The 12436-nt window shown below is 40.0% G+C and overlaps 1 protein-coding gene across 1 annotated transcript in view; it reads left to right on the top strand.

Annotated features, from left to right (window-relative positions):
• Nucleotides 1–12436, top strand: part of KLHL29 (kelch like family member 29) — a 1453205-nt gene that overhangs the window by 1337829 nt on the left and 102940 nt on the right. The window contains exon 11 of the mRNA XM_069605880.1: nucleotides 9684–9866. Within this exon, the coding sequence (XP_069461981.1) occupies nucleotides 9684–9866 (183 nt within the window). The remainder of the gene's footprint in view (nucleotides 1–9683; nucleotides 9867–12436) is intronic.

The raw sequence follows: 12436 nt of genomic DNA, 5'->3' as shown, positions 1-12436 counted from the left end.
TTATTATGGATCATCGATGCAGGTTAGTCTGAGAACCTTATGCTTAGAGTTTTGGGGCATTTATAGCAAACACCAGAAAAACTATGGTGGATTCTACAAAGCTTGAACACACCCTTTCACTTGAGCCTGGCCGTACAGCCATGCAGCCCCCAAATATGTTTAGGTAAATATCACGAGGCTTTGCCCCTCAAAGGTTATCTGTTTCTGACCTCCTTCTGCTCACAGTTCCTACCTCCAGGGGCCTCTATCTTTCTACTTCAGGAAACTGTGAAGCACCCGTTTGATTAATTGATCTTCTTTAGTGCCTCTTCAAATCGGTAAGTGCTATTTAATCCCTGCCATCTCTCACACCCCCATCCTCTCGCCTGTCCATTGTGCACTTTACATTTCGGGTGTTGCCTCTACTTTCTTTTCTTCCCTTTGTAGACCTCCCCTCCATCTGCTATCTAGACAAACCCCCCTCTCTCTGAGAAGACCTTTCCTAACTCTGGAAAAAGTATTCACTATCGTGTGGGAATTCCTTTTCCAACTTTGCATTTCATTATTACCATTGGCCGTTATTCAAATGATTCAGAAATGATATACATTTGTATGCGTTATATGATGCATTTTAAGTATCCGTAGCCTTTGTCAAGGTCCACAATAACCTGTCCTAAATGCGTCAGTAGCAGGCTATTCCATATTTTTTAAAAATTAAATTACTGGGGCTTTATGACTGGCTACATGTAAAGCTGATTCTGAGTGCTAGGAGCTGTGAGTGGTGGTTGGGGTGGAAGAAGTGAGGACAGAGGAAACCCATCCATATGACAAAGATACGTATGTTCCTAAGTTTAGCAGATATAAGCATATGACTTCCAACAATGGAAAGGCATTTGTTCTTAAATATTCAACAGCCTACAGGAAGAAAGATAATTCACTGCTTTATTGTTATTTTTTATATTTAATGCATATGGCTAAAATATCTAGCCTTTTGCATATAACAACATATAAACATTAAAAATATACTTTACATATCAAATATAGGTAAATAAACACATAAAAATAGCATCTCATCCTTTACGTGAAATCGCACTTTCAAAAATATAATTCATCATCATAAACATTTCTATAACAATAACATTGCATAAAATACGTCAATTGGGTAGCACCCCTTGCTGATGAAAATAGTTTTACAAAATTCAACCTATTAAATTAATACTTTTCCGTAGAATGTAGTTCCGGTAGTATCCTATCCCAATAACCAGTGATTCTGCCGACAAAATAGAAGACCAGAATGGTCAGAAGATACTCAGAAGATACTCTTTGCATAGTAGTGCAAATATGTGCATGACTTTTCCAATAATACTCATGAATAGTTGCACAGCTGGTAAGTATGTGCGTACTGGTTTCTATCAAGGCCTTGCAAAGTCGACAGAGCCTTTGGTCGCACAGGATGTTTGTCCATGCACCAGTATGGTCTTATACAAGGAGGAGATTAATGCACAAATATAATATAAAGCCCCTCACAGACTGGGTACAGATTTGAGTCAGGTAGCTACAAGGCTTGCTAGTTGTGAACCCTTGCAATGTATACTTGGAAAAACGCCTTTTGTTTGCTAGAATGTCAATAGATCTAACATGGTCCCAGTTTAATGACTTAGATTTTAATTGCTGTAGAAAATAACCAGGACTTCAGCTATCATATGACCAAAAGCATCTAAGTTGAGTCAGACCATGTTTGTCAGATCAGAGTGTGCAGTGTCTCCCTGCCTGTATCGAGAGTGCTCTGTAAATTGAGACACTATATTTGCCAAAAGCAAAGACCGGCCTGTTTGTAGTATCTTCATAAGGATTTTGCAATGAGCCGTCTTCCATGTGGCAAGCCGTCTTCCTCATGGTGAGCAAGGAAGTAAGTCCCAACTCCAATGTGAGAGCTGCCACTGACGCCATCCCTTGGAGACTTAGTAAAGATCTTAATTTCTTCCCCTCTAGGGAATCTTGCATACCCATGTATTTCACAGGGAAGGTCTGTAACCCATACAATATACAGGGAACAATGGAATTGAAGTAAACCTCTTGGAAGCCCTCCACAGAGTTGCCATCGTCCCTACTTATGAAGCTTTTGACCATCTGCCACCTACATATGGCCTTAGGAGATATGTGGGACATATAGTGTAGGAAACTGGGAGCACTATAAAGTGGCAATCCCAGGTGCAGTAGTTATCCACACCATCTAATCTTACTCCACTCATGTGCCAATTAAAGGCAGATGCTCAATGGCCTTTACCATTTATCTGCAGAATCTTGGTTTTACTTTGGTTTATTTTTAGATTATTCTGGGCAGCATACTGACAACAATGTCAATGGATCACTGAAGTGCTACAGGAGTACAGTCCAACAGGACCATATCATCCGCATAGGAACCCAAGATATGGAGACATCACTGAGTCACAGAGAAGAGTTACAACCTCTACTCATTTCTCTGCCCATGCCCACCACATATACATTAAAAAATGTGGGTCTGAGAACGCAAGCCTGTTTGAGTCCTTTATTGATAGACATGGGGCAGAAGTGGCTCCATCCTGGGACAACCTAACAGTAACTGTAGTTTCAGTAAATAGTAATCTTATACAGATATAAAAACAGATGTTTATTAATGCCCCAACACACCAGTTTCTCCCACAAACACAGTCAAATGCAGCGGTTTAGTCGACAAAGCAAAGATAAAGTGAGCCATCAACACCATAATTCATATCTGCAAATAACAATTCTGTCACTCACATAGCATGGATCGTGGAACAACCTTTTCTAAATCTGTGCTGTTGGGGCATGAGAAGTTGCATTTCCGCGGCCCAATGTAGCAAGCATCCTCAATAGTATGGAAACACAGATCTTGCTGCTAGTATCCTGCATTGCTAGTAGCCGGACATTACTAGAATCACTATATGCCCCTTTCTTATATACTGTTATTAAAGTGGAATTACACCAACTAATAGGTGTAGCACTGATGAACACAATGTTTTTACACATGGCATGCCACAATTTAGCCTAGAAGGGTGGATTTCTCTTAAGTACAACATTCGCCATTCCTATCTTGGCTTGGTGCTCTAGATGATTTCAACGTAATAATCATTTCAAGTATGTCATCCTCACTTGCATCTACCACTGAGTCCCCATACAGGGACGTAGTTAACTCCAGAACCATACTCTGGATCCCAGTATAGATTCCTCTCATGAGTGTTCCATACTTGCTGTTAGACCACAATTCTTGATAGGGTTAGTGGCAGTGATAAAGCTGCAGTATAGATGCCAGTACTTAACACTTCATTGGTTTTAATTAACCCAAATTTAATTTTCCAATTAGATGAGTTAATATAAGTTTTATGTAACTGCAGCCAATTTGTATATTTTGTACGATCCCCCCCATCAACGTTTTTTGCATGGTGATCAAGAAGTTCATGTTCTTAATTACTGCTACGTGTTTATGGAATTCAATCTTTTTCTGGTGCATGGCAACTTCAAACAGGGGCAATAGTCCTCTATCATAGATTACGACATGTTTTGGCAGTTGCCTCTGAGGCCACAATAGTTCCAGCAATTCACACATATCACCTTTACATCTATTCAACAGCCCTAAGTGCTTTTGGGACCATTGTGGGTCCAACAGAAACATTAATTGAGGAAATTTGAACCCAGTCCTGAGTACCAGTCCTCCTGGTGAGTACTTCATGCAAAGGGGCTGGTAATACCTTGGAACACAAGAAAGTCTTCAATTTCCTCCTGAACCTCTCTTGGGAGGATAGCTTAGGGGCAACGTGCTCGCCTTGGAAGCAAGACAACACAGAGCAACACAGGTTCGATCCCCGGGTCCGCGCTTAGAAACCTCTGGGTATCAAGCGCATTATAAATAATCTATCATAACCTCCAGAAGGTTTCTTTGTGTTGTATGACTTCCGGAAGGTATTGCACCATGTTTAGGTAATCATACAACAAAGCTGATCACTAAATCCTTTTTTTCTTGTAGGGTGTGTTGCACTGTAGGCTTTTTGTTGAAACATGGAGGTTCTTCATCAGAATTCAAAAAGTGGGAATAACTGGACATGTATTTAGGGCGAATCCTGTGCCAAATTAAAGAAACACATAGTTTTCAAAATGAAGTTGTCCACTGGAAGACAGCAGAGAGCCCAAAATGTATGCTCTTGTCTCCGTGTGGACACAATCAAACTAGCTACCTTGATGTGTGTACAATGATCGCTATCATATTTAGAGACCAATCCGCAGGCCAATAAAGACATATTATCAGAGAGCTCTTTAAATGATGTACACTGTGTTCCAAGAGAAAAGCAAGAGTAGAGTAGAGTGAATCATTCAATTAAACTAAAAAATGAGTCCTCTTAGTCTTAAATTATATTATTTAGATGGAGGCCACTGTGAGACCTGGATGTCATTTGGGAGTTGCCATGGGCGTCGGCTGCTGTCCCTGGCTGCCTCATCGATGCACCTGGCATTGCTCCTGAGACCCATGCCTCAGGAGGTGCAGATGTCTGGCCAGAGAGACAAAGACATCACTGCTCTTAAACAACTGCTCCGGCTGCATTTCTTTAATTAAACAAACCCATTTTAAATGCAAAAGAAAACCTCCACTATGCGCCAGAGGCACTTTATTAAGTGTGCATGGCTTTGGGGTACTGCAGGGCTGTGGGACCTGTGACCAAACGATTACAACACTGAGCTGGGAAAGGTATCATTTAAGGTGTGCAGGGAATAGATGATTACTTTTAAATTCATTATACTGTTGTGTCATGTGCAGCCACATTCCCTCCTTGAGCAGGGACATGCTTTATGTTTACCATGGTCTTCTGTTGCATTGTTTGCTTATGCCATATTGTGTCAAGAAGAAAATCAAACAAAATATGGATTTATAATATAATGATGTCAATAATATTATCAAACACATTCACCATGGCCTTTATATTTATCAGCAGCTCTAAATCAGTCTAGGCACAATGGACTCAAAGTTAATAGCACAGATGGGGCTTTTTTATCCAAAGAAAATAATGCTGCACTGCTGGCATATAAATCCAGCATGCAAGTTGGCATACATTAATGGCAACTGAAATAGCCCTTTATGTCATTGATGCACATTCTCTGATGACATCAGGGTCGAAAGTCAACATCTGGGATGATATAATTGTCAAAGTTAATATTGCATCACTTCATGTGATGTCAGCGAGTACCTGATGACATTTCTGCTGTGAGAGCAGTCTTCTTTCCATAGTGTAGAGATATGAGTTGATATATCTCTCTTTTCACTAAGTGACAATCAAAGATTTAACATTTACTGGTCTAAAATCCCACCCCACAATTCTGGGATGAAACAAACAAGCTGTGTGCATCATTGAAACTCAAATGTATTCAAATAAAAAATAAAAGGTGGACCCCTTACTTTATGCATGGGAAGTTAACTCAAGATATCAGATATATATAAACATGGGCTTCTTTACACAGTTAGAGTTGGTCTGCCCGTGAAACCTTTGTTTGTGGTACGCCCACATTCTATCACCATAATGTAAAATTCATATATTTCCAACATTTCCCATCCTAAGTAATGTAAGGTCACGTCTAAGCATCTTTCCCAAATCTATGTAACATTGCTGCTTATCAGCATTAAAACTGTGTTCAGTCCCTTACACAAACTTACTCTCTGTTGATCAAAAACAGATTATGACATTTATTTTTTTCAATATCTGACACAACCACTGATGTTCGAGAAAAGGTTCAATAGAAAAATGACATCTATATAAAAGAAATGTAAATGAATTACCTGCCTTTTGTGATGTGGGGCTGTGAGTTTCTAGCACATTCATGGAGATAGAATACAAACCACGTTAGGTTGTATTAGGATCTACCTGCCTGTGTTTAGGGACACTCTGCTATCATTTTAGAATGCACTCCATTGTGTTATCTACTTTTTGTGAGAACCCAGGATTCAGAATTTCTGAAATGACAACAACTGTACTCCCCCCATCCCGTTGAATGACTTGGGTGTATTAAGTAAGGGGATCCTATCACTTCAACACAAAGTGCATCCAATATATATTATATTATGTTGATTTCTACTGTGCATCGCTACCAGGGGCAGTCTGCTAGGAATGGAATGCCAAAATCCCTTTCAACACAATCTGTATTTTTTGTTATCCATGTCGTTGACAGGTATTCATTTAGCAAATATCTGTCAGGCTGTGAAGTGTGAGCATTGGTTCACAGCCTCATTTGATGTCTATACTTGTGAAAAACCACCCGAGTCGATTTTACTCGGCTTTGGTTGCATGGGACAGCACATACTGAACAGTAATACTATTGGGATCCAGTTTAAAGTAATATTCCCTTTGCTTTCAATATGCTCAGAAAGCAGGATATACTTCACACTTGTGAACTACAATATCCAATTCTCATTCTGTTAATAAACATTTTTCAGCCCCAGTGCTCTTTGAACAGAAAAATGCTATATTTTCTACAATAAGTCAAATCTCACTTGGACTTAAATATAGTGAGCAAGCACTGTGTTATTTCACACACAATGTCTCTATATTAAATTTGGGATGAGCACCGCTAGTGGAAACCATCACTCCAATTGTTCCCACTCCAGGGACTTAGCAGGGTAATGATTCTATCATTCTTCTCCTGGGTAGGGCACAGTTCACCGGATAATGTTCAGATTCAACAATCATCTATTTGAACAAGTGGTTTTCCTTCTGTGCATATTTTGATTCCAAAGTCAGCTCCCTATTCTGTGTGTGTTCCTCTTTTTTTTAATGGATAATATTCCCACTCTTTTTGATTGGTCATATCTTTCCATTGGGTTGCTCACTCCAATAGAATACATACTTCCAGTGTGTAATGGTTAATTATATTTTTGACATAGGAAGGTGAGGGGGTAATCTGTTCTCACATATAAACATCATTATTATTATGTATCATTATAGCAACAAGCCTAGCCGATACTGAGGTCTAGATATGTGACATGAATGTGTGACATACATTTTTCCAAAGTTATTAATATGTATTATTTAATTAATTTGTAACAATCCTAGACATGTCATTTTTAGAATTGGATCCATACTGCACTCTGCAGCTTGTTTCTCAGTAGTATGGGTGTAATTTTATAAGCAACATTGTTGTCTGTACTTGAAATGCCACTACAATTTTATGGAGTTCTCATTTTATAAAAGGCATGCATGTCCAGGCCTGCCTCAGCTTATAATTAGCCAAGATTTGCTGACAAGGTCCTACTTTGTTTGGGTTTCCATTAGGCTGACCATCTGGCCAATTATATGAGGAGCTGAGGTCCAAAGGATACACATTAAGTACAATAAGGTTTCTTTGAAGCCCAGCCTTAGGTGAACAGTCTTGGGTTGTGATGTGAGCAATTCTGATTCTTATAAGCTAGCACACTATATTTCGTTGTCTGCTGGTGTTTTATGCTCTATATATAAGAGTATCTTCTCCTTAGATTAATTTACAAAGGTGGGGGCATGCTCATTAACTTTGAGGGTCTGTTCCACAAACTCGTATGCACTTCTGTGGGCCTAATATGTTTTCATGGTAACAGACAATACATATTTCCACTCCAGATGGACCAGAAAGTCTCATAGGACATATAAACAATGAGGTGTTCACAAAGATGTTCCAATCTCTGGATCGGAACATCTACACATTGCCAAATTGACATAAACGTGTATGCCAAAGATTTCACGGGAATCTTAACGAGTATTTTCTGAGCCAATTAAAAATAACATATAGATTTAAATGCATGAAGGGCGTATTGCCAAAATGTAAGTCATTCTAATCAAATTACTTCTTAATGACTTGAAGATTGTAGGCAAATACATGAATGATTGTTGTCTTCAACATTAATGTTTTCCTGGTGTGCAACTGGTGGCAGTTCTCTTTAGCTTTCATTACGTTGTTCCAATGTGACAAGGCACCACTTTAATTGACTGCAGAGTTTTACTAATATTTTCTGTACTTGTGGCTGTGGGGTTGGCTTATTCGATCCCTTTGTTCCTGTTGTTTGGCAAACTATGTGCCTTTTGTCAGGTGCCATCTGTCCTGGAAGCAACTAACTACCTGCATCCGGCAGGAACACCCTTTTTGTGAAATAAACATGCATAAGGGAATGAAGCGAGTCATTACTCTGGCACATCTTCACTTCAAATTGAGGGAGTCTTCATGTATCTTAGTATTTTTCCATATGATAGTGTACCTTTAATAATAATTGCTTCAGACGTACAATTGTTGTTAAATGAAACAATGTGAAAGAGAGCCCCTTGTTGATTTTTGTTGGTGTTAGTGTTTGATCATAATTATTGCATAACTATAAACTAAGAATACTAATTATGAATGAAGGAACATGAAAAGATTGAAAAACAAGTTTATTATCCGCAATTGGTGAGACACTTTGTCTTGGAGCAGTTAAAACGTAATAACACGATCCTGTGAGGCTCATTTGACACTCCATTTAGCCTGAAATCAGTACATTAATAAGACATAGTTGACAGTTTTTTTTCCATCAAACATAATAGATTTGAAGTGTGCCAGTGCCTTTTATGGCCGGTATTTCCACACAGGCTCTCAGCCAAGAAGCCAGTCATAAAGACTTATCTATTTATTTTATCTTTCAATAAACTCACTCTTTATGTCTAAAACGTAAGTTTGAAACTTGCAATTAGAAATAGTTGCTACATGTTTTGTGGTCCTTTTGAAAAGGTAATGTCAATGTGATATGTCTTCAAAGATAACGCCGTTTTTTTTTGTTTTTTTTTTAAAGCACATTTGCCATGCTCAACTTTGGTGTGGATATGTGACTGAGGGCATTTTTGGCCAACGTGTCATTGTGATGGGTTCTAACCACACGCTCACAGGAAAATGGGAGTTTACATTTAAAAAAGAAATGTAGATGTTGGTTAAAACTAGGCACACGAGCACCAGCTTTGATTTGTGTTACAGTTATTAACAGGTCTGTCTAATGTGTCCATGTTTACTCGCATATCCAATGTTACAATGGCAATTACGTATTTGCACTTGTATTACATATTCTCGGTTTTGCGTGAACAAGTCACCGCAGTGCCCTGACCGCTGAACAGAATTACAGCCACACAATAAGCTAGTTTATCAGAACAAAGCATACAGCAACGCCAAAGCTTTAAACAACCTATAGTGAATGACACCCACCCAGCCCCTCAACTAGGATTAAAAAGAGAACTCAAATTACACGCGGCAACTGTTCTTTATATACACACATAAAGTCATTGTGATACACGATTAATCCACAACACTGGTCACATTTCCCGTGCATGTGCAACGGCAAATGGTACGCTCAATAAACAGCACCCCGATTGGCATTGAGCTTGTATGGCAATACTCGAAGGCACTACATGTTTGTTTACCTGAAGACATGCTAAACATTTGCACGTAATTCTAAAGAGAATTTCACGGCCAGTGCACGAAAAACGGCTTATTTGGTGTCGAGCTGCCTGAAAGGCGTATCTAAGTGTGCCCCTTGCTTTCAAAGATTTACACAAGCAAGATGCTGGACGATTTACGAGCACGTGAATGACAGGATTAGCATGTCCAGCATGCACGATGAACGTCCAGTTCGATGACAACTAATTGCATTTGAAATGCTGTCTGTTACATCCTAGGTGTGGCGGAAGTGATTGTCTTGGTTGGTGGACGTCAGATGATCGGGATGAATCAGAGAACGCTGACTGCAGTCACGTGCCTAAATCCACAGAACAATAAGTGGTACCCGCTAGCTAGCCTGCCCTTCTATGACAGGGAATTTTTCAGCGTCGTCAGCGCCGGGGACAACATTTACCTCTCTGGTAAGTAAGATGCTTCGTTACTGGCTGCACGTCTTATGTTCTTCAGTGTGGTGTTGTAGCATAGAAAGATAAACTTATTAAACGGAAGCGGTCTGTACGATCAGTCTTTTTTTGTCATCTCGCTCATTTATTCCGTGTCATAATGAAAACCACAACACATGCTGTGGTTGCAACATCCTGTCAATATTCCTTCAGTTATTGTGTAGTGTCATTCAGAGGCCTTCACACATTTGCTACGCTTTGTTTTGCAGCAGTGCTTTTAGCGCCAGAAGTTTCGTGCAATGGCTTGGGTGCAGGTCCCTTTTAGGTACGCACTGTTGGCTGCAGCCAGGAAGGGCGCAGTGATCTGTGCACAGAGATATCTATGTGTGCTTACATATTGTCAACCGAAGCACGGAAGAATGCGCTGGTTTGGTTGACAGTCTATTTAAACAAACACTAGTTGCTTGTACAGGGAGCTGCCCTGTAAGTGAACGCTCCATGCGCACGCAGGTTGTTGTGTCCTGCAAACATAACATGGCTGCCCACAGGAGCTGGGTAATGGAATATGGACCTTTCTGTAACACCAGTCTGCGGCAGGCAGAAAGCGCTGGCAATAAGCTTGATTTGGAATGGATGTCTACTCAGTGCATGTTATGCAGTGGCGGCTGAAGAGTGTTTTTATTGGAGGGGTATAAATGTCTGCCTTGAATAAGCAGGAGTGTCTGAGCATAACCTTTGCGTTAACATGATGCGTTTTCTAGTAGCCCGTTTGTGAAATTTGGGTAAAAAGCAAAGTTTGCACTCGGTTTTGTATGGAGCATCTGAAACAAATCCAATCCATGCAGGTCAGCAACAGTGCACAAGAGCTTTTTCCAAAACATGTTCACGACGCCTTTGTCGGCAATATATGCAAAAATAAACAGCATTGTCATGCTGGCTGTGCAGGTACATATCCATGAAGATTGCACCCTTAGATGCCATTAATACTATATAAGAACTTACTCCGGTTGGCTTTTGCCAGTACAAATGGCATGCTACAGTAGGAAAGTACACCCAAACTGGCTGCACGAATGAAAACCAGTCTTATAGGGTAACAACACTGATTAGGTTTGCTTTATCCTTAATTCCCAATATAAAATAGCATGCCACAGCAAGGAAGTATAGCTAGACTGGCTAAACCAAAGTATGACTTTCTAGCTAGCTAATAGCACTCATCGTGTTCGCCATGATTCCCAGTATTAATACCATGCCACCAATAGCATCCCCCAACCACAAATAAGAAGCCCACTCACCTTCATACAATCTGCACAGGGCAGGCACACACATGCTCTCATTCACACAACACACATTCTCATATTCACCCTGGCATTCATACATTTACACAAAATACCCTTTCATTTAACCACGCATTCATACAGCAGTCTTGCATGCAACATACAAATAAACATTCACACACAAACACATACTTACACACACATTGGCAACCTCACCTATATGCAACCATATGACTCGACCGGAAGACCTGCCCCACGCGGATAGCATGGGCTGACAGAAAAGGAGAGGACTCCGCCCCTGTCAGTCAGTGTGCTCCTTCCCTAGTAGCACAATGATGAGAGGCAGCTGGGATGACCTTCCTGCACTCCTCTGGCCTCATATTGCGTTCTGCACCTTATGTGGAGCCCAGGAAGTTCCACATTTAAAAACAAAAATGTAGTGGGGGAACGCGCCCCTGCTTAGAGGCAGGCATCACAGTCCACCTGCAAATAAGCTGCCCCTTCATACGGGCTACCGCTGCCATTATTTAATCCAGCCCTGCAATTCGGAGAAATCCCTGCTCTCCTTTATCTTATAGTATTGTTTATATGTATGCCTTACAAAACAGAATAGTAGTCCCAGTGTTGTGGCTATCTTAGTAGTGCTTCATGAAGAGCACTGAAGTTTCATTTTGGTCAATAATGCTTATTAGTACAGTACAGTCGATTAAACAAGCTAAGAATTTCAAATTCTGTACATGAAATGTCTCTGAAACTCTTATACTTTTTGCTTTTACCGACACTTTCTCGAGAATCAACTTTCCTCTGTTTTTTATATTCGTATTTCTGGTGTTGGCTTGGTTATCATCATTTTGACTTAATATTATTCTCCTCGAATCGTTCATGCAGTGTCTATCTTTGCCTCGTATGAGGCACACACGGAACGGGAAGGATATGACCTGAGAAGTAATATAGAAGGGACAGATGTTCTGTTTAGCACAAGGAATCGACATGATCAGTTTGCAGCGGCGCATGTTCAATTACTGATTATTAAAACAACATACATACTCATATAGAAATATCATCAACAGAGAATTATCAAAATTAAATTAATTACTTAAAATAAATGTGGAATAACACATTTTTCATGAGAAAAAGTTTATTTCACTAATAAGGTAATTTCGACAAAGCTGGCCATCCTCCTATTGACTGAATGCATGGCGCCTAAAAGCATTCATCCTTGGAGGCACAAGTCACCTGAAAAGCTCTTTTCCATTTGGGGTTACTCTAAAAGATTGTATATACTGCAGCCACTTGATCCCAGCTATGCCAAAC

Source organism: Ambystoma mexicanum, chromosome 4p (assembly GCF_040938575.1).
Source record: "Ambystoma mexicanum isolate Mex_15411 chromosome 4p, UKY_AmexF1_1, whole genome shotgun sequence".
Lineage (NCBI taxonomy): Eukaryota > Metazoa > Chordata > Amphibia > Caudata > Ambystomatidae > Ambystoma > Ambystoma mexicanum.
This window is presented reverse-complemented; position numbering and strand designations above follow the sequence as displayed.